The following is a 24,692-nucleotide window of genomic DNA, read 5'->3' as shown; positions in this document are numbered from 1 at the left end:
AGCTTGGGTTTGTCAAAATGATGGGGTTTGACACAACCATGTGTTAAAAAAGTGCTGACTGCTGACAAGACCAAACCTTGAACTTCAGCAAATATTTTACTAAAAAAACCTGCTGTGGCTGGAAGGGAAAAAAAGAAAGATTTTTTCTGAGATGGGATCATCTCAGAGAACTAGAGAGGACTCAGTAGATGCTGTAGGGGCAGGACAGTGAATAAGAATTATTAAAATCACCACTGTTATAGGTAAAATATGATAAGTCCGAATCAGTAATTGATAGGGCCAAATTAAAATAAAAGAAACAGAATTTCACTAATCGAAATAAAATTTCCAATAGCCACAATCAAAAGGACAGCGTCAACCCTGGGATCGGCACTGGGTGAACCTCGTTCCAACATCTATCGCATCGGAACCCCCAATGTTCACCAAGTCTGTCTGGTGAGCCTGGGTTTTATACTATTTTTCTTGCCGGGGCAAAGTTCCTCTTGTTCTCTTCTTCTCCTTCGCATATTCGTGTAGTCTTCTTTCTCTGTTCTGAGTTGGAGGAAGCCTGTCTCCAGGTGGACAAAGCAGTTCCTGGGTGTACAAAAAGCAGTCTCCGGGGAAAAGATGAATGTTAATTTCAAGTTACAGGGAACTAGGCATTGGGATGCGGGTTCTGGGCTATCTTGATCTTGAGTCGTTATCGATCGTTGATAGTTTGGGTGTTCCTGAAATCACCCAACATTTCTGCAGTGGCTAGCTCCTTCACCTGCTAATTTAGGACCCTATTCAATGACCACCCGTGATTTCACAAGGTAGTGAGGTAATCTTCTCTCTAGCCCCGGTGTGTGATTGCTAAACCTCAGAACTATTTCTGACAGGCATCCTACTGATACATTTTATTTCATACATACAACCTTTTGTAAGCACGAATTTATCCCTCTATTTACAACACCACCAAATTCAAACAGCTATGTCTCAGATGTGTGAGAAAAGCCCTTCTGCATGCCTATGTGTGGGGGTCATTTTCCCTTTTCCCTCATTTCTGCCTATTAAAAAAATTACTGTTATTTCGCAGGGGTTTGGCTGAAAGCAAGAGGTATGAGCCAAAACCTTAGTACTGCTCAGTACTGCTCATTAAACTGGTGTGTTGGTTTGAAAGACAGGTGTCTGCTGAAATAAATTTGGGCAGGAGATCGTTCTCATTTTTTAATGCCTTTATTAAAAAGAAATCAGCGCCGGTGGAGAGAGCCAACAGGTTGTGCACACACTGTTATGAGTAGAAAAGCTGTCCATTTTTAAAAAAAAGTTAACAGGTCAAACCAATTGCTGCCAAGTTGGAGTTTTAACTATTTGTTGTTAATAATGTCATGTTGTAATCAGCTGTTGTTAATAGTTTTTCTTTAATTACCTGTTGTTGATGGTTAGAAATCCCTCTCCCATCGAGTATCCTCCCCTCCCTCCCCCCCCGCTGTTTCCTGGGAGATGGCACCTGGGACTGAAAAGGTGAAATCGGAGCTGACATACAAATGTGAGAACCCAGCATGCAAAGGTGTAAACACCATACCAGATCCAGCAAAAAACCCCTAAAACAACGAGCCAACATGGAATTAAGGGATCTAAGTGATGTCTAAAGCTGAGCAACTGAATCCGATGTCTGTTAAGAGCCTTTGTACCCCTCCCCCTAACCTAAAGGACGTCAGCTAGGAAGAGGCCCTCAAATGTCAGACGGCACATGAGGGATCTCCTGATGCTCTTGTGAGGACTGCAGTGCCTAGCCCTGCCTGCATACCACCGGACAAAGCTGCCATCTTCCTCCCCCGTCCTTGCCACTTCTGGGAGCAGCGGCGGCATGTGCGCAACCCGACAGCTCTCCCCACCCGGCCTCACTTTTTTTTCATTATATGAAAAAGGAGAAAGATCTTTTGCCCTACTTAATTCACACACCACCCCAACTCCCGGGAAGGACCCGGAGTCCAGTGTCCGCTGGTATTCAGCCAAGGCGGAGGCTGCCTTCCTCACGAGAGCACCGAACAGTTCTGATGGTGGAGTGTGACATTCGAACTCGTCTTTGTAGGTGACATCCTAAGATTACGGTGACAGGTAAAAAGGATCTTAGCAGACATTGGATTCAGTTGCTCACCTCTAGACATCACTTAGATCTCTTAATTCCATGGTGGCTCGTTGTTTTAGGGGTTTTTCTTGCTAGATTTGGTGAGGTGTTTCCTCACGTTTGCATACCAGCTTCCCACATTTGCATGTCAGCTCCGATGTCACCTCCTCCTCAGTCCCGGGTGCAGCAGGGGGGATACCCGACGATTTCTACCCGTCAACAACAGGTAATTAAAGAAAAACTGTTAACAACAGCTGATTACAACATGAAATTATTAACAACAAATAGAACAATAGAATAAAACTCCAACTTAGCAGCAATTGGTCTAACCTGTTAACGCTGCAACTTTTTAAAAAATGGACAACTTTTCTACTCTTTAACATCTGCTAAGGAAGGCAGAAACCTCCCTTGGAATGGAGAATGTAAACCTCTTCCCCCGAATTATTATAATTTTGAAATCAAGGGGCTCTCAGGCAAAGATATGAGGATAGGAATAACAATTTTTACTAGTATGTATAACGAGGCAAGCAAAACAATAACTATGACATTAACAACAAACAGAACCGGGGACCCAGTAAAAGCCTTCTTGGCTGCTGGCACTTTCCCCTTTGGTGCAGTTACCGTCACAGCTGGCAGAAACGAGCAAAAAAAATCCTGGGCTGGTGGGCTAGATGTATTAGAAGTTCCACGGTGGCAGCTGGAACTCAGGGACGGTGTCGGCTACAGCATGGAGAAACACAGCGTCGGACCGAAAAAACGGCGGGGGCCCGGCTGGGAGCAGGGCACGGAGAGGCGAAGCTCAGGATTCCCGGGGCACACTAACAGATGGTGATTGGTCCCTCAGGGCTGAACTCTGGCGGTGCCGGTGAATTCTCCCTTGCAGAAAGGCCGTGCTCCGATGCCCGAGAGCACCCAGCTGCCTCCAACCCCGTCCTTTTTACCTGCCCTCATTCTCGCGGTGTCTCCGTACCCCGGAGAGACACTCCCCGAGAAAAAAAAAAGGTATAGCCAGATGCTCCATTCCTCTCCCCACTTCAGACACCGTCTTTTGTCTTTCTTAAGTACCCATAAGTATCCATAAGTACCCAGTAGTTAGAGTCCTAGCAATTTATGGGGGGAAAAAAAATCTGTAAGTAAAATAAAAAGGAAAGAAACCCAACCCCCAACAACTGGTTTAATGACCAAAACGTGTGTTGGAGGGGGGGAAACTCTTTCAGCCTGCCTGTGCTGTGAACAAAGGCAGATCCCCCTCTCTGATGTGCTTCCAGCCTGGGTATCCATCCCCAGGGAGCCTTCAGGTGACTATTGGAGATGTCACAGCAGCCACCAAGGACAGCAAATCCCTGGGTTTGAGGTGGGATGGGATGTATTTCTGGACTAGGTGCAGGAGGCAAGATGAGGATGCTAAGATGACACAGCAGCCATGCAAAAACCTGGATGGAAAACATGACCTCTGAAAAAAACACGCACAGCAGGGCTCACGTCCCTGCATAGGGAAGCAAAAAAGCAGCTTAAATTAGTAAATACCCAATTAGGCACAAGTCAGCTCTGAATTCATGGGAAATGGGAGAAAACAAGGAGACTTCAGCTATGAGGGTTCATAAGAGGGCCCATAAGTGGAAGATGCTGGTGGCATTTCAGCTTTGGGAAGAGAATTGTGGAGGGGCCAAGCTGGATTCCCAAGGATTTAACTTGAAGTTAAGAAATTTGTAAGACCTCATCCCCACCTTTGAGAGCAACATGTGGCAAAAGATGCACAATATTTAGCCAGGAGGGCAAGAACCGTTGAGGATGGGGAGAGGCTCCTGCCACACTGCAGAAGTGGCTCTGAACCAGCACTGGAGGGCACTGGTCCAGATGGGGAGTGAGGGAAGATCAAAGAGACAGTTCCAGAAAGATGCCCATGATTTAAAATATTTTAATACCACCAAGTCACAATTTTAAGTACAAAAAATTCCAAGGCCATGCATCCCATGGAAAAGTTAATGAAATTTATATTAATAGAATAAAAAACATTCTTCACACTGAAATATAAAAAGGCCTTAAAAGGCCTTTTTAGTGTTTCGGGTTTTTTTTTTTTGTTTCTTTTTGTTTTTTTTTTTGTTTTTTTTTTTGTTTTTTTTTTTAAGCACAAGGCTCCTTTTCAATCCTTACTGCAGTGGCTTTGGTTGGTGTTTTTCGAACCCCAAAATCTGGGTTCAGCACCTGATGGGTGATGCCAGCCTACAAGCACTGCTCTCCCCTGAGGTGTGCAGGACAGTTTTACAGGGGGACTGCAACTTGAAAGAGATAAAGGCAGTTAATGCCAGGGAGAAAGAGAGAAATCACGCCCCGACTCGGGGAAAAAATAACATTGTTTCTCCCCCAGTACAGCCAGGGACCCAGACCCGGGCATGGGCACAACATCAAATAGAGGGAAAGGAAATAAAACTGAAGGAAAGAAAATAAAAAATGAGAAAAGTAGAGTAAAATAAAATAGAACAAAATAAAACAGAGAAATAGAAAATAAAGTAAAATAAAATAAAGCAAAATAAAATAGAGCAATGCAAAATTTAAAAAAATGTCACCTTTCTCTTCATATTTGGGTTTAAAAATAAAATTAAAAATAGGTAATGAAGCTGTTTGGATAATTTCCAGTGTCCTTCCCTGTGGGTTGGTTGGTGCAACACCTGCAGCAGGGCTGGAGGGATGGAGTACAGAGAGTTTGGAGGATTTACAGATGAAATTGGAGCTTTGGCAGTTGCAAAACAATTAGTAGCAGTAAAATAGAGGTACAAAGTGGTGGAGGCAATTAGCAGGTTGTATTTGGAACCTTCACTGTCTGCTCTAGGGGATCCTGGCAGGGGAAGAGGGATTTGGACCCAGCAGGGAAGCACCAAAATTCAGGGCTCTGTCCATCTGCCACTCAAAATAGTTGTGTTGGGCACCAAAACTAAAAACAAACAATTTATGTTCAGACCCCCTTTTTGCTGCTTTAATTTGCCCAAACCCATTTATTGTTTAACAAGGCACAGCCTGGTCCTGGGCAGGAACGAGTCCAAGGCAGGTTTGGGCTGGCAGAGCTCAGATGGAGCAACTGGCCTCCAGGCAAGAACCAATAATAATATTATAAAGTGTTGCTTTTCAGTAGCAATGAGGCAGGGTAATGCTGCACCCTAAAAGCATCCCTCTGCCAAGAGTGGAGTGCGGGGATGCTTGAACCCTGAGTTGGGCTGGTGCTGTTAGAAGTAAAAACCTCATCCAAGGAAAATCAAGCACTGGCTTTCTGCCCCGCTTGCTCCTGAAAACAGGATGTGGGAGAGGGGTGGCCATGGTACAAAGCACTTCTGTACAGCACACCCCCGTGGGATTGGCCAATTGGCTCTGTGCCCCTGTGCCACTGGCACCAGCCTCCCTGGATCACCCCCACAGAATCCCTGTGACAGACAGACATGGCCTGGCCACAATGTGGGGCTGGGGGTACCACCCCACCCAGCTGAGGAGAACAAGGCAATGATGGATATGAGAGGTGTGACACTTAAAACCTCTACTTTAGAGGCTGGCACTGAAAATGGTGCTGAAACCTGGAAGATAAGAAGGAGAAAGGTCTCACGGGGCATTCAGGGTCCAGGCAGGGTTTTTGGGAGGGAAGGGAGGCACTGGGCAGCAGAAGCGCAGGGTTAGGGCTCAGACATACTCCCGGGCTGTGGAGGGCTGTGACTGCTGATGGTACTGCTGTCCTCGGCGCTCCTTGGCAGGGCAGGAGCAGCACAGGAGGGACCCCCCCAACATGGAGAGGCTGGCGGCCCCCCAGCCCACGAAGAGAGCAGAGCCGAATTCGTACCTGTGATGAAAGGGGTGAGGGAGCATCAGGGAGGGGCAGAGAGGCACAGGTGTAAACTGAGATGGCAACAGGATGCTTGAAGCCCTGATGAGGTGATTAAGGTGATGTCAAGGCAGATTTTAGTTCTTCCCTCTCCATCCTCATCTTTCCTGTTGGCTGCATCCAGTTACCACATGTTCCCATCTTTTAATCCTCCCCTGGGCTGAAATTCCACATGTGCACCACTACCCAGTCCCAGCTGGTAACAGCTAAAGCTTTAGCATCAGGGACATCTTCTGCAAGGTGGCAGTGAGGGCTGGCAGAGGTCCCACCCATGGGGCACATTGGCCCACTATGCTGTGCCTCACCAAAACCAGCAAGGAAAGGTCCAATGGGAAGTGCAGGGACAAGACAGGATTCAGAAGGGCACCCCCTGAGCCAGGCTCTTACCTAGCATTGATGGGGATGGTGCTCTCTCTGAAGAACTCATAGGTCACCTGTGTTGCATACAACGACACGGCAGCCAGTGTGCACAGACCTGGGCACAGAATCATGGAATCACAGAATGTTTTAGGTTGGAAGGGAACCTTTAAAGATCACCTAGTCCAAACCCCCTGCAGTGAGAGGGCTGCCTAGCTGTTCCACTAGACATCAAACGTTGGCTGTCAGTGACATCCAGCCCTCACCAAACTGCTCCCCTTCCTCTATCAGTGTTGAAAGGTGTTTGAGCATTCCTGCACCAGTGATGTATGAAGGCTAGAACTGCCTTACCAGAGAGAACAAAGAGAACACCTCCAGCAACAGCTATGCGGCTTTTGGTGACAGGATCCTCCTCCCCAACTTTAGTGCATTTCATGCCCACCACGCTCACGATGATGCCAAAGAAGCCCAGGAGGAGAGAGATGACCATGAGAGCCCGGCATGTCTGGATGTGAACTGCAAGGGGGGAAGAAAAACTGCTCCCAGCAGGTGCTTTTGACCACAGCTGGGCACTGGAAGCAAGGTCACTGTGTTCCATACTGGTGATGGATCTGTCCTTAACCCTGTCCTTGCTGTGTAGCTCCTGTTTCGTATCCTCCCCACTTGGCAGATATGGGGACCTCAGCTCAGCTCAAGGCACTGCTCCCAATGCCTTCCCTGACCTTCCTCCCTTTCACCCTCATCCTGGTCATGACTGGGCTGGGCTAGGAAACACCTTGCCCGGAGCAGCACCACAGTCACCAAATGTCAAAAGAGTGATGCACAGTCATGGAGCAGGGGTGGGGGAGGGGGGTTTGATGTCCCCATGGGGCACTGTTGGTATCTAAATGTGATGCCCACATTGGAGCTCAAACCTGCTGGGCCCCAGAGCATCCCAGCCACACAAAGGGGCTCAAACCCACAGGGCCAAGAGAGGCTCAGTCCTGGGATGGGGAGGTTGGGGCCCAAGATTCACAGATGGAGAGGGAAGCTTGGACCCACATCGAGGCTCAGGTCAGTGGATGAGTGGACTCAGACCCTTCTGGGGGGAGGGGGGGTCAGATCTACAATAGGGGTGGGGGTAAGAAGGACTTGGACCTGAAGGTGACTCAGGCTTCAGGAAGAGCCAGGGGAGCTCAGATGCATAGAGGAAGGGGGCATCCAGACGTGAAGAGGGTACAGTACAGACCTGTTGGGGATGTGTGTTCAAACTCGTACAGGTGGGTTCAAACACAGAGAAGGGCTCAGAGCCATATGGGGGAGGGTCAAATCCACAGCGGGACTCAAACTTACAAAGGGGCAAGGACATCTCAGGATCCCAGGGGAGCACAGACCAAGGCGGAGACGGGGAGGGGGGACTGCATCTAGGAAAGGAATCGGGGCTCATCCTACGGGGCCCCGGGCCCCCGTACCCACCTTCGAGAGAGAGCAGCGAGTCGTGCAGGCGGCACTGCACCTGCCCGGTGCTCTGGGCGGCGCAACTCATCCACAGCCCCTCGTGGAGCCCCACGGCAGTGATGATGGCGTCCCCGGCGTACGAGCTCTGCCGCCACTGCGGCAGCACAGCGGCCGCCAGCCCCGCCACCCAGCCGGCCAGCGCCGCCAGGTACCCGGCCAGCTCCCGCGCCCCGCCGCCCATCGCCGCCGCCGCCCCGCGCCGCGCCCGGCCCGCCCCCGGCGGATGGAGAGGGGCCGTGGGAGGAGGGAAAAGGCCGGAGGGGGGGCTCCGAGGGGGAAGACAGGTCGGGGCGGGGAGAGCAGGGCAATGTCGGGGGAGGATTTAAGGTGAAGGGAGACATACGGGTCTTGCGCGGGGGGATTTAGGTCCATGGGGGGATCTTTTGAGTCTCGAGTGGGAGAGTTGGGGCCAAAGGGGTGGGTTACCTGGAGCTTAGGGGGAATTGGAGACCAGGAGGCGGGAATTGGAGGCCTGGAGGGGGGGCACTGAAGTCCAGGGAAGAGCATTAGGTCTGAGGGGCAGAGATTTGAATCTGAGGAGAGTGATTTGGGGTTGAAGGCAAGGGATTTGAATCCTAGAGGGAAGAATGTGGTCTTAGGGGAAACATTTGGGGCATGGAGGGTTATTTGGGTCCTACAGGAGAGATCTGGGTCTTGAGAGAGATGGAAACCCCTCAAACGACAGTGGAAGGATATGGGGAAATGGGGCTCCCCGACAGGAAGAGGGAGGGAGTTAGTGGGAAGTTACCATCCTTGACCCCCTGCTGTGGGCTGGGAGCCCCCCAGAGGTCCCAGGGGTCACTCTCGGAATTCAGCAGGGACCAGGGAAACGGTTCATTCAGTGAGGGAGTTCAGCACACCATGCCACCATGGCACTAACAAGAGAAGCCATTGTCAGTGGTGTATGCCTGCGGGGGTGTGGGGAACATGTGTCACCACCCTGGTGACACCAAGCCCATTGCAGCCCCAGGACCTGGCAATCGTTAACTGCCATGGCCTCATCAGCAGTCGGCTCACGCACTCAGGCAGCTGGGGGTGGACGCTGGGATGGTGGGCAGCCTCTACTGGGACTGTATGTTCATCCTGGAGAAAACATCCTCCAGATCCCCCCTTGCCCACCCCAATGCTGAATGGCCCTCCAAGTGAGATAGGGGTGCTGGGTGGCTGCACATGGGGCAGGATTTATTTGCTTGCATTCCCAGGATGGTTATGGTAATGGCCAGACATCTGCAGAACAATTCAATGCCCTGTCCGGGGGTGCCAGGGTGCTCAATGTCCTTCTTGTTCAAGGACAGATCCCTCCTCGCTGGATTCCTTCCCACGTTATGGGAGCGGGGTCCAGGGGATGCTCAGCCAGAGATTGCATTGCCGCTACTGCCCCTGGGGCACCTTGTCTCCCACAAACACTTTTGTGAGGCTTACAGGGCTGCAATACTCCTGGGTAGATACTTGCCAGGAGGGAAGGTTGCACCCCAACCCTGACGACAGCCAAAGGGTGACACCAGCCTTCAGTCCCCACTCGGAAAGCAACAGCTTAGAAAAAAAATACCTTTATTCACCCATTTTCTGCAGAAGGCACTTAAATAGCTCCAAGTTCAGGAAAGCCACACATCTGCACCCGTTGGCACCAGGCCCCACCCCTGACACAGCACCCCTCCCTTGTCCCCATGTCACCCACCTCTGAGCCTCCATCACATACCCCAGGTCAGCTCTGCAGGGGGATACTGGATGCTGCAGGGGCAGTACATGGCATTCTCCAAAGCCCCATTCCAACTGGGTTGGATGCAGAGGGGGTCCCATATGTTACCCTTATGACTATGCAGCCCGAAGCCACAATGCTGACATGACTAGTCCCAGCAGAGACGTCCTGGTCCCCGTAGGATGTCACAGCTCATCCTTCCCCACCACAATGGCAGCCGGTGATTCCTTCTCTGGCTCTGGCTCCAAATCCCCCTCTTCCATGCCAAAAAGCATCTTCACCAGGTCATCTGCCTGCACACGCTCCTGTGTGCAGACCCATGGTGGTAAGCATAGCCACTGTCCTATCCAAAAACCCTCCCTGCTGCTGGGAGGGAGCTTACCCGTTCACTATGCCGAGGGTCCAGGGTGAACCAGAGGGCAATAGCGCAGCGCTGACCCTTGGTCACAGCTTTCACCCCATGTGGGTTCTCTGAGCCAGAGGAGAAGCCCACAGCACGGCCACATTGCGGTTGGACCTCTGCCTGTCAAGGGTGGGAGACCAGGAGACCCCAGTCAGGGATGAGTCGGTTCCCCTCAACCCAAGTTCATCTTTTGCAGTGGCTCAGGGGATGTTCCCAGGGCACAGGGCCAACAGGCAGGAGCTAGATTTGGTGCTGCACATGGATACTTGGAGCTACTCACGGTCTCAGTCTTGGCATCCAGCTCGGTGAAGTAGAAAGCTCCTCCTTCAAAGTCCCCATTGAGGTAGAGGATTGCACTAAAGGGAGCAGGGGACAAGTGGAGGTGACAAGTAACCATCACCAGAGCTCCCCAAGACCATGGCAAGAGCCAGAGGCAAGAAAGCCCAGGTTTGATGTGCCTCCTACCTTGCTCCTCCCAACTCAGGTGCCACCAAATCATGGCACCCTTAGGTGGGGCAGCTGCAGCTGACAGCCACTACCAGTACCTGTAATCCCGGAAAGTGTAGGCTGGGGGTTCCTTCACACACAACAGTGCCTCTGCATTGAGAATGCAGTTGTCCACGTGCACCTCATGGCTGTTGTCACTCCGGCCTTCTTGCTTCTCTAGGGTAGAACAGGGCATGTCAGGACTCCTCTGTGCAAGAACAGGGTCCATTTCCAAGTATCTTGTACTTGCAGATGACAAGAAAGTAATGTGTTAGCCTAAAGCTCTTCCACTTGCTGGAGTGTGGATTGTGCAAGGCCATTTGGGTGGCATAAAACACTGTTGACTTGTCCCATGGCATTTCCACGGCCCTCCAGGTACAACCTCTCTCAGCACCCATCCCAAAATGCCTCAGAATGATAAAATCCTGTATGGCATGAAGCCATCTGCCCTGTTAGAGGCAACTAGCAGAGCTGCTGCTCATCTGCCCAAACTGGGCTTAGGGACAAGCTTCCTACACCCTCCTGGGAAGATGAGTGGATTAGGGAGCAGCAAGGAGGTCTCCAAGGAAAGGTCTAAGACTACACCACTCTAGCTGTTAGAGGAGATCCAGACAGGAAAAGACTTGTTCCTCTGGGCCACACTCACCATCAATGGCTGTGCGGCACACTAGGTGGGAGTAGGAAAAGTGGAGTGGGACCTCCAGGCGGAAGTAGGACTCAATCATGTGCCGCACCTTCTCTGTCACGTTGTAGTACAAGTAGGCACTGTGCAGGGGCACCTTGCCCTCCTGCCCCAGCTGTGGAGGGCAGACAGGACAGGGACTCAGCCCCAGATGGGCATGGGCAACCATCTCCCTCAAAACCACCCTCCTTTGTCCCCACAGCCTGTTTCTCCCTCTACATAGCCACCCCAACCTTGAGGGCCTTGAGGACAGTCACGCCATAGAAGGTCTCACTGGGAGTGTGAGGAGAGGTCTTCCCCCGATAGCCATCTCCAGCCGAGGCAGCTGCCTGCAAAACCCGATTGGTGTTACTGGTCTGATGTGTGAGCTGCAGGATGGGACCCCTTGGCTTCCTCTACCCATCCCTGCCTGCTCCACCTGTTCTTGCACTCACATTAGTGAGTCTCTGCAGTTCTCGGCACTCCTCAGCAGAAAGGACTCCATCCACCACGACACGCTGGGAGCCATTCAGGGCCTTGGAGTTCATGGTGACACTGGCTCCTTCGTATACCAAAGGGCCACCTGTGGCACAAATGGGATTGGTGGACGTGGGGAGAGATGCCACCAACTCTGGTGCGGCTGGGGGAAGCTGTGGTCCCTCCACCTGCTCCTACTGCCACCCATGTGTGGAGGGACTGTGAACTGGCAGCAGGAGTCACAAAGGTCTCCATCCCACCTCCCCTCCTGGCCTTCTCCACCTTCTCGGATGAACTTGCTCATGTCGGCAGACTCTTTGGCCTTCTCCTCCACCAGTGTCTCAATCTCCTTCATGAGGTTGCCGATTTCCTCAGAGATGCGTGCTGCTGTCTCCCGCTCCGCCCTGGGCATGCGGCAGCCATCAGCACCACCACCCCACTGTCCCCACATTGGAAATGAGGGCCACTAAGACAAGGGCAGGACAAGCTGTCTCAGGTGCTGGTGAAAAAGTTTGCACCTAGACCTGGAGAGAGTCACCTCAATGCATCCCTCTCTCTGAGGTGTTTGGGGTGACCTACACATGCCCATCATCCCATAGGCTGATGGGAAATAAAGTTCTGCCCTCCAGCAGCCTCCTCCAGTCCCAACATCAAAAGATCCCCTGGCAGAAGCTCTATGCCATGTCCTTTGGCCCAAAGCCCACACTGGAAGAAGGGTTTGTCCTGTCAGACCCCTATTGGGTGAGCTTGGCTGGGGACAGCACTCACTTCTGTTTCTCTCGCAGTCTTTTTGGTATCACCTCTTCAGGTGTCCATGTGTCCTGCCACCAGAAGAACAACATCAGGAGCTGGACAAAGATCTGGCCAGGACACAGACCCTCATCTGCATTCCATCTGGCCACTGCACCACCCTGCTCTCACATCACCCACCGGGTCCACAAAAGGGATGCCAAAGACGTCATAGCTGAAGAAGAGCAGCTCCTTCTCCATCAGACTCTGCTGGTAATATACCTGGATCTCCTGTGGCAAGAGGCAGAGGGATGGGGTGAGGTACAGCGGGAGGATTCTGAAAAACCCCGAGTCCTGTGGTGCTTGCTCCAGACCTGTAGCCTGGTTTCCTGCTCCATCTGGCAGCTGGGAAGCAAGTGGTATTCCCCATCCTGTCTGAACTTCCCTGTGGACAAGCCCTGGGGAGATGACAGTTGAGCAGAGGCACATGTGTGTCCCTTCTGCAGGAAGCTCTTTAGGAGCAGTTTCCCTTCCCCTACTCCAACTGGTGTGGGGCAGAGACTCCCATCCGTGCCTATCACATCGCAGGCAGGACATGGCCATCCAGATTTGGCTATTTTGAAGCCAAATCCTCTCCTTTTTAAGCAATTTCACTTCAGCTGTGGAAAAGTGCAACAGAGGTGGCCTCAGATCCTCCTAAAAAGATTGTCCTCCTGCTTCTCACAGCCCCCTCTATCAGGAATGGGTCCATGTGTGCCAGTCATCCAGTTTCACTTGGCCTAAGACATTTTGCCAGTGATGTTTTTCAGATTTTCAGCTACTTTCCAGCTTGTCTGACCTTAAATCCACCCATTCCTGTCCACCTTCAGTAGCTGGCGTGGAGGAGACCCTACAGCTTCTGCAAAGGCCCCCATTGAGAAGAGAAGATGTCCCTACAATTGGTCATCCTCCTGACTGCTCACCTCTCGCGGATGGATGAGTCTGGCCAGGTTTTCCCCCAGGACGGCGGTGTAATAGGCCAAATTTTGGTTCATCACCTCATCATGTGGGAAGAAGAGCAAATAGGTTTTGGCGCATTCAATGGCTTTTTCATAATTCCCATCTGCAATGAGAAATGGGGCTGTTAATGGCATGTTCAAGGACACTGGAGGCAGCACAAAGACAGATATAGAGAAGAGATGAAAGACACAGTCCTTGTGGTCCAAACTGTGTCACAAGTAGGGCAGATCCCCTGGAGCAAGGATAACTGCTGCCACAAAGGCAAAATTCAGACTCTGTGGTGCTCTCCTATCTCCAGAAACCATCACAACAGAAACCAGGGGTACTTGTACAGCTTGGGTACTTTTCTCACTTGGAAAACATTACAAAGCCTATTTAGAGGTAGCAAGACCCAACCATTTACTGGCAAACCTACAGTTTCCAGCCACTGAAACATCCTACCCCACTTTCATGTGGTCTTTCACAGAATCATACAATCACAGAATGAGTCACATTGGAAGGGGCCACAATGGGTCATCTGGCCCAACATCTCTGCTCAAGCAGGGTCCTCCAAGAGCATATAGCACAGGACTGTGTCCAGATTGTGCCTGCAATATCCCCAGTGAGAGAGATGTTACACCCTCTCTGGACAATCTCTTCAGTGCTCTTCAGTCACTGCAAACATCCTCATATCCAGGTGGAACTTCCTAGCCATGAGTTTCTGCCTCTTGTCCTATTGCTCAGCACCACAGAGCAGAGCCTGGTCACATCCTCCAGGGCTACCCTGCAGATACTGACAAACATTGATGAGGTCCCCTCACAGCTATCTCTTCTTGAGGATTTCCATCCTCTTGGACTTCATATTTTTTCCCCTCCTTTTGAAGAAATTCACACAGAAACACTTTATACTTTTCTAAAGAAGCAAATAAAAAATGAAACCAAATCAGGTGTATTTTCCTGGGTTGTAACTTTTCTGCAGTGGGAGTGTGCTGCTGTGATTTGAGGCAAGAGGTGGACAGCTGGCAAGGAGGAAAAAAAATGCTTCTCTAGGCTGTCGTTTCACTTGAAAAGTGAGGCTGCCCAGTAATAAAGTCACGTGGAAAGTGACTGCAGCCAAGCACAGAGAAATCCAATCTCCTGGAGAATGTTTCAGGCAGGAGGAACATGCCTGTATGAACCTCATGAAGTACAAGGCTTAGTGGAAGGGTCTCCACCAGTATCAGTGAAGATGGGGGGATGGATGGGATTAGAGCACCCAGTGGAGAAGGATATGGAGTTAATAGTGAATGAAAAATTGCACAGGACCCATCCATGTGCACTAGTAGCTCAGATGCCCCCCCAGGCTGATGCCTGGCAGCATGGGAAACAGGTGAGGGAGGGATTCTGCCCCTCTGCTCCACTCTGGTGACATGCCACTTGCAGTGCTGTGTCCAGCTCTGGGTTCATTCCCCAGCATAAGGATATGGACTCATTAATGCAGGTCCAGAGGAGGCCACAAAAAAGGTGAGAGGACTGGAGCCTCTCTGTGAAGAAAGGCTGAGAGAATTTGGCTTGTTGAACCTGGACATGAGAAGGCTCCTGAGAGATCCTGATGGTCTTCCCATACCAAGAGCAGACACAAGAGTAGTTTCTAGTTTATAAGGTTTATAGTCACAGGACAAGGGAAATTGTTTTAAACTGAAGAAGGGCAGCATTAGGTTGATAATAAGTAAGGAATTTTCTCTGATGAGAGTGGTGAGGCCCTGGCACAGACTGCCCAGAGTGTTATAGAGACCGGGTTGGATGGGGCTCTGGGAGAACTGAGTGACCAATGCTAGATGTCCCTTCATCTTCAGTTATACTGATGAGATTATTTTTGAAGGTCCTTTCCCCACCCAAACCACTGTAAGGATCTATGATCTCAGGCAGAGTGCTGAGTGCTGACAATCACAGAGGATGAGGTGAGGAGCTGCTTACTGTTGTAGTAGGCAAACTGCAGGTAGTTGAAGTGTGAGGGCAGGAAATCCTCCAAAGGCTTCTCCTGGCCAGGCTGGGAGGCCAGCTCTGTGACACAGCCCTGCTTGCAGCTTAGCACTTGCATGGAGTGATCTGGCGGAGAAAAATGTCATGTCACTGCTCACAGTCACCCACGGGCTGATGGGCAAGACCCTGAGGGGTATCCAATCTCCTGCTCATACTGGGGTTGTTGCAAGCTTTTTGGTAGTGGAAAACCCTCAGGGATGGGGGTTGTCCACCTCAGAGTTGACCAGTGTGGGGATGTGGTTTTTTCTCAGGACACACTAGCCATCCTCAGCCTCCCATCATATCCTAGTGACCCTCTACTGGTGTCTCTTCTTTCTTTCCATGTGCCTCTGGAATTTGGAGAATTACTGGACATCAGCCCCAGTGCTAACTGCAGGTAAACACCTTCCGCCATTTGCTGGCCACACCTTCCCTAGTGAAAAAGTGAGGATGGAGTTTCCACTCTTCAGGAACCCCCCTACCCCACCCCAGGTCTTTGTGGACCAACCTCCCGAGAATCATACTCAACTCTTGTGATAGGACATAGAAGGCGTGGCTCCCACCTGTAATGGCCTGGAAAAGGTCTGCATTGTACTCAAGGTAGTTGTAGCCCTCGTAGTCATAAGGTCCCTCACAGAGAGCGCGGCACTCAGCGTCTGCCACAAAATACTCCTCCAGCGCCTTCTCCAGGTGCAGGATGGCAGCAGCTGGCTGCTCCTCTGTGTAAAACCGGATGCCCAGCTGAAATTTGCTCTGTGGAAGGATTAGAAATTATGAGACGATCTCAACGCTTCACTCCCCATGATGGATCACTTCATCCCCACCACAATGGCATCTCATGAGATCTCTGAGCCAGCAGCTGTGGTGTGATTGCCCTGGGTTGCACAGCGGACAGGGCCTTTGGGAGGTTCTCACCAAGTGGGGTTTGGCCTCCAGGTCCGTGAAGTCATCCTCGTGGACTCCCACCATGGCCTGGTAGTACTCCAGGTTCTGCCTCATCTCCTGGTGCCCGGGGTTGGCCACGAAGAAAGTGTGTGCGGCCGCCGCCGCCTGTGCTGGCCGGTTCATCTGGGTGGGACGGGGGTGAGACAGCGCGGATCCCACGCAGAGCGGAGGGGCCACCCGTCCTCGGGGCATCCCGGCAGCCGGGGCAGAGGGCGGTGACAGGGGCGGCTCCGGCGAGCTCCGACGTGGCACTGGTGGGGGGGGGGGGGGGGGCGCGAAGGCGGGGGAGCGGGGGGGCAAGGCCGAGACTGCCGGCCGGCAATCCCACTCCGCCGGGGCAGACACCGAACCCTCCCGGCGTCCCGGGACCGGGACCGCCACCGGCCGGTTCACCCGGTCCCACCCATTCATCCTCCCGCCTGATTCCGGGATCCTCCGTGCATCCCATCCGTCCCAAAACCCGTCGTAGCGGGACACCCCTTCCCTTCCCCCTTTCCCTTTCCTTCCCCGCCACCGGTGCCGCACCTTGAAATAGGCGACCTGGAGGTAGTTGTAGGGGCTGCGCCGGCCGAACTCCCGGTCCAGCTCCTCGCCCAGGCGGTACCGGGAGGGCGCAGCGGGCCCGCAGCCCCGCAAACAGGCGGCGCGGCGAAGCAGCGCCCGAAAGAACCACAAGTCTCGGAGCACCGGGTCGGGTTGGGACTCGGTCCCCTCCGCCAGCCCCGCTGTGGCGTTGGCGCAGCGCAGGCGGCACCGCATCAGACGGGAGCGCACGGCGGCCCGCGCCCGCAGCGCCCGCTCCATCTGCAGCACTACGGTGGGCCAGTCCCCCCGCGCGTAAGCCTCGGCACCGGCGGCGAACAGCGCGTCCGGGGACTGGGCGGGCAACGGCGGGTCGCCCGGTGCTAGGGTCGGGACCGGGATCGGTTCCGGTGGCGTGGCCGCCCGCGCCAGCAGCACCATCAGCAACGCCGGCAGCAGCAACAGCAGAAGGAGCGGGGGCGATAGCGCCATGTCCGAACGCCGGCCGAGCCGCGGCGCCACCCACCGCCCGGGAGCGATACTAACTCCGCCCCCTCCACCCCCGCCCGCCGGCCAATCAGCGACAGCAGAGCCCCGCCATGGCCGCACCCCTCACCGTGCACGCTGAGGCCTCAGCGGAAGCCACTCCACAGGGCGGAAGCGGTGGGTCGTGCTTGTCCATGGCGGAGGGCGGCTTGGAGCCCGGGGATGACGGCCGCGGTCCCGGTCCCGGTCCCGGTCCCGGGCTAGCCCTGGTCGAGGGCAGTGCCGGCCGCGCTGGCCGCGTCGGGGACCCCGGGGACCTAGTGGCCCTGGCCCAGCAGGTGCAGCAGGTGAGGGCCGGGTCCCAGCGGCGGGGCTGCGGGGGCAGGGCTGGGCTCGCTGTTCCCTGCCTCCCGGTCGTCTCCGGGGCCTTCTCAGGCGGCGGCGGCGGCCTTGGTGCCTCCCAGCACGTCCCGCTTCTCTCCGGTGGCCCCGGCGGCCTCCTGGTGTGTCCTGTGCTGTTTCCCACAATCTCCCACTGTCCTCTCCCAGTATGCTGCAGTGCCCCGCCAGTATCTTCCCAAGTTCCCAAGTTGTTGGTGTCTCCAGAACCTCTCATTGCACTTCAGTGCTTCCCAGTGTGCTTTGTTGCCCCACAGTGACTCTCAGAGCGTCCCACTGAAGTCCCATCCCAGTATGCCCTGCTGCCTCCCAGTAGTCCTACTATATACAGTTCACAGCAGCATGTACAGATGCCTCCCACAACCATACGGCCAGTCCATCCTAGCACCCCTGATATGTTTTATGACTGCTTCAGTGATTCTCAGTCCATCCTGCCTCTCAGTCTTCCCCAGTTTTTCTTGATATGTTCTGGTGGTCCTCCCAGTGCACTCCAGTGTGTTATACTATTCCCCCAGTGCCTTGTGGTACATCCTACTGGTCTCCAGTGATATCCCCCAGAGCTTCTCAGTTCACCTAAATGCTCAGTATATGTCCTACTGCCTCCTCCCTGTGTAGCCCACTACCTCCCAGTCCAACCCATTGCCTCCCAGTATGTCCTGCTACTCCCTCTCACTGCCCCTGAGCCTATCCAGACAGCTCCTGGTCCTTGCTCCTGCCTAGAGGTGCCAGGACAGCTCCTGCACCCCCCCCCCCCCCCCCAACTCTTGTGGATGCCTTGAGCTTGACCATAGTTGGCTCAGCACAGTCCAGAGGGCTGCAGTTCTTCCTGATCTGACCAGCCCTGATTTTCTCTCCCAGGCCAATGACTTTGTCCGAGCAAATGCCTGCAGCAAACTGACAGTCATCGCCGAGCAGATCCGGCACCTGCAGGAGCAGGCACGGAAGGTGAGTAAGGATGGGCAGAAGGCTCATTGCCTTAGGAGACAAGCATCTGCTGCCACTGCTGGGCATTGGGGGAGAGCTGTGGCCTACATGTGAGTTGGGGCCAGGAGCTGAGCAGAGATTTAGTGGAAAAATGAGGTTTATTGTCCAGTGTCAAGGGGGATGGGGGAGGGTTGATTTTTGTGCTTTCCCTGCGTCCTCAGCAAACCAGAAAGGACTTTATGAATAAAGTAGGGGAGCAAGGGTGGGTGGTCCAAAACAGCTCGCAGGTATCAGGGCAGAAAGAGATGACTCTGCTCTTGGTACAGGTGACCTGTCTGTGCACTGTGCTCTTGGAAGGATCTGAAGAAGTGACAATGTGGCCCTAAGCTGGATTGGAGGCCCTGGGATAAAGTGGTACACTTCAGTGGGTTCCTCTGTGAGCAACTAGCACTTTTGGGGCCTGGAGTGCACTTGCAACAGAGGCAAAGAACGGGTCTTTGTACGGAAATCCACAGACAATTTGTCAAGCCTCAAAAAGAATCCAAGGACAAGGACAAACTTGACCTGAGGGCAGAGAGTTTTATATGGTGAAAAAAAGGGGTGGCTCTGAGGGTCGAGGTCCAATGGGAAAAGTGAAAATGGTGCAGAGGCGGGGCAGCCAACCAGGGGAACCAATAGGGTAACAGGGGTGGAACACTGCATCAAGCTGAGACCAATGGGGATCAGGAGAGGGAAGAACATTCTAGGGTATATACAAATATGGTAAATGGGGGGCTGAACTAGGGGGGAGCAACTGTACGAACCAATGGAACTTAAGATATTAACATGCCTGCAAAGGCCTATGGGAGCGAGGCACTTCTCACCCTAACCTAGAAGGGATGTTTCTCCTTGCCTCCTTCTGCCTCCCCAGAATTTTAAGGTGATTGAACTGGTGGTTGGGTCTTAGGCCTCTCTGCTAGAAAATATGAGTTCTCTATCTAATGATAAGCTTGGTTTTGTATTTATCTGGATGTATTTGTTGGAGTGGGTGGTTCCAGGAATACATAGCAGAGCTTGGCTCTGCTCATCAGTCTAGCCTTCCACTCTTAGGAGTAAAATCAAGAGCCAGAGTGGGGAAGGATCTGCCAGTCATTGCAACTGGCCCGCTGCCACTGAGGCCATTACATCATGTAATCATTAACTGGTGGAGCTGGAGCAGTCAGGTGATGGAACTGGGGAGATGAATTCTCCTTTGTTTGCTGCCCTTTCCCTTTCGGGGCACAGCAGGAAGGCCTGTCTTAGGTTGCTAATGCAAGTTGTGGCTAGGGTGTGTATTCTTCTACCCTCTGTTAGAGGTGGGGCAGTTATCTTCTCTTAATTGGGCTACCTTTTAAAACCAGGTGGGGCACTTTTCTTTGTCTCTTCCATGACCCATCCTCCTTCAGGGGAGATATTTTCTGTCAATGGGCCATTGAGTGTCCCTGCATGGCTGATCAAATTCCATCATCCCACTGGGAGATGCTCTGCCCAGGGGGAGGAGCCAAGCATTCCTACCTGAATATAATCTGAGATTTGGAACACCACAGTCAGCCTTTTCCCACTGGATTCCCAGAGGAGCAGCTTTCTTTTCCACTGGATTCCCAGAGAAATACCAGGCCCATCTACAGCACCCCTGAACCTTCAGAGGAAAACTCCTCCCTTGTACAGGATCACTGCTTCAACAGAACCACATTTATCAGTCCAGGAGGACTGCAGCCATTATTTAATCAGACTGCTACCAACCGCCTGACCAACAGGGTGTGAGGTCATGCTTCTGACTCTGTTAGTGTTGTTTTGTATTTCTGCATTTTTATTTTTATTTTCTTCCCTAATAAAGAACTGTTATACCTACTCCTGTATCTTTTCCTGAGAGCCCCCTTAATTTCAAAATTATAATAATTTGGAGGGAGGAGGTTTACATTTTCCATTTCAAGAGAGGCTACTGCCTTCCTTAGCAGACACCTGTCTTTTCAAACCAAGACAAGGCCCCAGTCCAGCAGCTGTGTGTGGAGATGAGGAATAAGCCCAGTATGTGTTGGCATCAAGTGCAGAGGTGAATCTGGGGTGAGATGCAGAGGTATCTCTACCTCTGTGGAGAGGTTCTCTGACGTCCTACTGACAGTTAAGAATTGGAAAAAACTTTATCTCTTTGGAAAGCATCTCCTTCCTGTGTGCCAGGGAAATCAAGGCCTTGTGACCCATAGGTCAAGTGATGTGTCTTGGGCTATGGCTGAGAGGCAATAGCATGTTGTCATTTTATTTCAAGTGTAAAGATGTTAAGTTTTGTTATTCCAGGTCTTAGATGAAGCTAACAGGGATGCTGATCTGAACCATGTGGCCTGCAACCTTGTGAAGAAGCCAGGAAATGTTTACTACATGTACAGGCGGGAGAGTGGGCAGCGGTATTTCTCCATCCTGTCTCCTAAGGTGAGTGGTTACAGGCCATGAAGAAGCAGGGAGGGGAAAAAACTAATGTTTCTGGTGCTTGGGAACATATGGAGCTCAGGCAAAAGCACCAGCTTGATGGGGGCATTCATTTGTCCCTACTCAGGTTTGGTTGCTCTGGGTTAGTCTGCTGGGGCCAGAGCCATCTTATGGAGTTCTCTGGCTCTTGATGGAGAATGGGGCATGGACCTGAATTTTATCTTTTGGTACCTGCGGTTCTTTGTCTGGAAGTAAAGAACTGCCAGTGTGCCCTGAGCCTTTGCTGGCTGGTGTGGCTGTGTGGCAGGACAGTCTCTTCAGGTACTTCAGCCCAGGAACTGAGTTTGCCTGCAGCTGAGGGGATGGTCTTAGAGATCTCCTCCTTCCAGACTACCCATTTTCTTACATGCAGGGTGAAGGCTTCAGGGCAGGTCAGGGAGATCTTGTGTCCACAAGCCTTCTTCTGTCAGCAGTGCTGGAGCTTGACTTGATCTTGGACTTGGGGTAGCTGAGCCTATTTTTAGGTTAGGAAATGGTATGGTCATGTAGCTGGGACTGCTTCAAAGGTAGTAGGGCTTAGGGACAGCACAGCCCAGCTCCAAGGGAAACTGAACACTGATGGAATCTCTCTTTTCTTCACCAGGAATGGGGTACCACTCCCCATGAATTTCTTGGTGCCTATAAGCTCCAGCATGACATGTCCTGGACTCCGTTTGAGGACATAGAGAGACGAGATGCTGAAATAACTGTCCTGGAGAAGCTGCTGAACCAGCAGGCAGCACTGCCCCTGTGCACGGAGCCCAACTTCCAGGGCCTGACCAAGTCACACAAGTGACCTCACAGGACCCCCTGAGCAGAGTCCCTGAGTGAGGGGACACAGTGCCTGTACGCTGCCAAAGGCAGGGTGGAAAGAGACCAAGAAACAAAAATGCTGATTGCTTTTGTGCTTTAAGGAGAACAATTCTGCATTCAATCTTACTGCATTTTCTAGCAATTGAATAATTTACTTCATTGACCTATGCCAAGCTGTAGCAAGAGACAGGTGATACCAGGAGATGTGAGTTCCAAGAGTGTTTGGAGCAAAAATCAGAAATGCTTGGGGCAGATGTGCTAATGCTGTAAAATAGTATCTCCTATCTGCCTGGCTCTGGTGTACCTCACTGTGAGTGTGTCAGGTAATGATCTCAGGGCTGGATTTTCCTCCTTATTAAAATGCACATGTTTAGAGAGCTCTGTGGCCTGGGAAGAGTGGTCAAAAGCCTGTGCAAAGGGTCTGTTGTGATGAGTCTTCTGGTCTCTGTCCTAGCTGGTCTGAATCCCTGAACTGGGAACCTGGGGTGACCTGAAGCTCTTTTCTCTGGAAAGGGCATCCTCAAAAGTTCCATACAGGCTTCTGGTGCTCTTCAGATGATGTGTGTTTCACATCCTCATGCATTTCCCCTTGGATGTGAGAGCATGAGCTGCCAGGTAGAGGCAGGATACTGGATGACTTTATGCCAGAGCAGTGGGGAGAGTAAAATACATCAACCGTGATCTCACATGTACCACCAAGACAGGTCCCGTGTTCTTCCTGCGTGGCAAAAATACCTTTAGCTTTGCCAGGAAGACTTAGTGGCACATGGAGCTGGTAGGACACTTCCAGTATGTTTTTTCCACCTAGGAGAACTAAGGAGAAGTAAAGATCAGAGTTGCTGAGGAGATATCCTCCCTCTGCCCGGCCACACGGGGCTTCTTCAGGAACTTGCCTGCTTTTCTGTGAGGAGCCAAAGTTAGAATTTATTGACAGAGAGGATGTCCAGGTTGGATCCCGGTATGTAACATTAGATCTGGCTGGATTCTCCCACGATTTGCTCACTTTCCTGACATTACAAGATGATCTTATATGCTGCTCCAGGCATTGCACATACACAATCGCCTTGCTACCTCCAAGGGCAACATGGGAGGGTTGAGGACCACTTGTAGGAGGTAAATTCTGACCTTGGAGTCTGGGGCGGCTATGAATGGAGTTGGTGCTTCTTGGTGGAGCGCAGCTGTGAGGGCATCTGCAAAAATTATACCCTTGGGGACCAGCACTGTCACTGTGTTTTGCCATTGCTGGAGTTTATTCCCCGTTTGCAGGACACAGCCTCGCCTCAAGTGTCCCTCTGTCCTCATCCCCACACACTGGGAGATGCTCAAGGCTGCTGGCAGTGACAGTTCCTCATGGGAAGAGCTGTTTCCTGCTGGCGTTACAGAGGACTGGGAGACTTAGGGCAGCTCCCTAGTGGCCCAGGATTTGTTTTGTCCCAGATTTTCTTCTACCTCTGTCCAGTGCAGTAGCTCACCTACATCCCAGCATGGCAGAGCCTCTGTTTGGCAGAAACCTGTTCCTTGGATTCAATATGGGACATTTTTCTCAATACCTTTCCTCACCTGGAGTACAAGGGCATATTAACAGCAATTTATTATTAGTAGTAGTAGTATTAGACCAGGCTATAATTAATTCCTTATCAAGTTACAGGTGCCAAATTTGACAGGGTTTTTCTCTGCTTGTTTCATCGCCTTGAGTTTGATTTTACTGCATGCTATTATATCTTAACTTGGAAGGGAGAAAATTAATTACTGCATGGACTTTGTGTGTTGCTAATTACATCAACACTAGATCTTCACATGTGTTGATTTATGCTCCTCTGGGAAGTGGGGATTTCTGCCCTGGTCTTGTCTGTTTCCATCATTAATATCTGTACCATGATGCGTACAAGAGGACGGGGTGGTGGTGGTTGTGGACCTCTGTAGCCTTTGGTGGGATGTCATGTGTGTCCAGCAGACACCCCTGGCCCTCCATAGTCCACAACTCACCGGTGTTATGCAGTTTCTCTAGGCACTGTCAAGTCTTTTTCTTGGATTTGCCCCCAAAAAGCAAAACCACTGTGGCTTTGTATGAAAAGACAAAGGAGGTCTCAAGAGACAGGACATGGAGGTGATGAGCTCATAGTCATGCTCAGTGTTCTTGGCACTGTGGGAAGTGGGGAATGAGGCTGTTGTAGGGAGGGGCTGATGGAAAGGGAGAACCATTCCCCCAATATTGCTAATGCATTGTTGGGATCTAATTAAAGCCAAAGAACTGAGGCATCATCAGAAATACTGGAAGGTGCTCTAGAGCCAAAGCAACACATTATCTGGAACGCAGACAAGGTTGAAGCTGATTGAGGTGCAGCCTTTTGTGGTGCTTGGGGCGAGGATGAGTTTCTGGAGGAATGATGAGATGGTGCCCTGTGGGAGACTCCAGGGTCTCTCCGGCTTCTTGATCTCATCCACTCGGCTTAGCCTCTACCTAGCTGGAGCCTTTGTGCTTGATAGGGCAGGGGTTTCATCGAAAATCATCTGGAAGAGACAGTGAGACACTGATATCCATTAATGATTTCATCTTGAAAATTTTTTTGAAAATATTCCTCTTTCTTCGCTCTTTTGTGAGTGCTCAGGGCAGCAATGAGCATATTCAGAAGGCAGTGGCTCTTTCCAAAATCCCCAGGGATGTGCAATAGTTGCAGAAGGCACAGATATGGTTCTGGCACCATTATATTGGGCAGAGCGGGTTTTGTTCTGTCTTTGGCCATGCAGATGAACCAGGGCTCATTTAAGAGGTCCAACACAAAAATGCTCTGAGGTTTTGACCCATTCCAGGTGCTCCCCAGAGCCAGTGTTTGGTGACTTGAGGCTGCTGGCCCTGGTACTTGCAGCTCTTTCCAG

General features: G+C 51.9%; 3 protein-coding genes across 3 annotated transcripts; 1 reads left to right on the top strand and 2 right to left on the bottom strand.

Moving 5' to 3' along the window:
- Window positions 1-1,191: 1,191 nt before the first annotated feature.
- LOC119710685 (claudin-19-like) lies at window positions 1,192-8,035 on the bottom strand. The gene is made up of 5 exons (XM_038160052.1): window positions 7,770-8,035; window positions 6,666-6,830; window positions 6,345-6,432; window positions 5,769-5,915; window positions 1,192-3,525 (listed from the first exon to the last, which is right to left on the bottom strand). Exons 1-5 carry the CDS (start codon window positions 7,990-7,992, stop codon window positions 3,387-3,389), a joined length of 762 nt encoding a protein of 253 aa, XP_038015980.1. The 5' UTR covers window positions 7,993-8,035; the 3' UTR covers window positions 1,192-3,386.
- Window positions 8,036-9,345: 1,310 nt separating this feature from the next.
- Window positions 9,346-17,250, bottom strand: P3H1 (prolyl 3-hydroxylase 1). The gene is made up of 15 exons (XM_038160084.1): window positions 16,716-17,250; window positions 16,161-16,313; window positions 15,809-15,998; window positions 15,201-15,332; window positions 13,229-13,368; window positions 12,468-12,557; window positions 12,306-12,358; window positions 11,820-11,941; window positions 11,516-11,643; window positions 11,315-11,410; window positions 11,046-11,196; window positions 10,459-10,576; window positions 10,194-10,269; window positions 9,893-10,033; window positions 9,346-9,815 (listed from the first exon to the last, which is right to left on the bottom strand). Exons 1-15 carry the CDS (start codon window positions 17,202-17,204, stop codon window positions 9,696-9,698), a joined length of 2,199 nt encoding a protein of 732 aa, XP_038016012.1. The 5' UTR covers window positions 17,205-17,250; the 3' UTR covers window positions 9,346-9,695.
- A 46-nt stretch (window positions 17,251-17,296) lies between these two features.
- Window positions 17,297-23,611, top strand: C21H1orf50 (chromosome 21 C1orf50 homolog). The gene is made up of 4 exons (XM_038160087.1): window positions 17,297-17,545; window positions 18,456-18,542; window positions 20,835-20,966; window positions 21,607-23,611. The coding sequence occupies exons 1-4, from the start codon at window positions 17,312-17,314 to the stop codon at window positions 21,796-21,798; spliced, it is 645 nt and encodes a 214-aa protein (XP_038016015.1). The 5' UTR covers window positions 17,297-17,311; the 3' UTR covers window positions 21,799-23,611.
- The last annotated feature ends 1,081 nt before the right edge of the window (window positions 23,612-24,692 follow it).

This window comes from Motacilla alba, chromosome 21 (genome assembly GCF_015832195.1).
Source record: "Motacilla alba alba isolate MOTALB_02 chromosome 21, Motacilla_alba_V1.0_pri, whole genome shotgun sequence".
In the NCBI taxonomy this organism is placed as follows: Eukaryota; Metazoa; Chordata; class Aves; order Passeriformes; family Motacillidae; genus Motacilla; species Motacilla alba.
This window is presented reverse-complemented; position numbering and strand designations above follow the sequence as displayed.

What these genes read in the sequence shown, in the direction of transcription:
- LOC119710685 (XM_038160052.1), bottom strand. Translation starts at nt 7,992, where the DNA reads ATGGGCGGCGGGGCGCGGGAGCTGGCCGGGTACCTGGCGGCGCTGGCC. An exon ending in CTCGCTGCTCTCTCTCGAAG is followed by an intron (nt 6,831 to 7,769) that starts GTGGGTACGGGG and finishes CCCCCCTTGCAG; the next exon opens with TTCACATCCAGACATGCCGG. An exon ending in CAGCCCTCCACAGCCCGGGA is followed by an intron (nt 3,526 to 5,768) that starts GTATGTCTGAGC and finishes TTTTCCATCCAG; the next exon opens with GTTTTTGCATGGCTGCTGTG.
- P3H1 (XM_038160084.1), bottom strand. Translation starts at nt 17,204, where the DNA reads ATGGCGCTATCGCCCCCGCTCCTTCTGCTGTTGCTGCTGCCGGCGTTG. An exon ending in TCCAGGTCGCCTATTTCAAG is followed by an intron (nt 16,314 to 16,715) that starts GTGCGGCACCGG and finishes CGTCCCACCCAG; the next exon opens with ATGAACCGGCCAGCACAGGC. An exon ending in TACACTTTCCGGGATTACAG is followed by an intron (nt 10,270 to 10,458) that starts GTACTGGTAGTG and finishes TGCTCCCTTTAG; the next exon opens with TGCAATCCTCTACCTCAATG.
- C21H1orf50 (XM_038160087.1), top strand. Translation starts at nt 17,312, where the DNA reads ATGGCCGCACCCCTCACCGTGCACGCTGAGGCCTCAGCGGAAGCCACT. An exon ending in TGCAGGAGCAGGCACGGAAG is followed by an intron (nt 18,543 to 20,834) that starts GTGAGTAAGGAT and finishes TTGTTATTCCAG; the next exon opens with GTCTTAGATGAAGCTAACAG. An exon ending in TCTCCATCCTGTCTCCTAAG is followed by an intron (nt 20,967 to 21,606) that starts GTGAGTGGTTAC and finishes TTTCTTCACCAG; the next exon opens with GAATGGGGTACCACTCCCCA.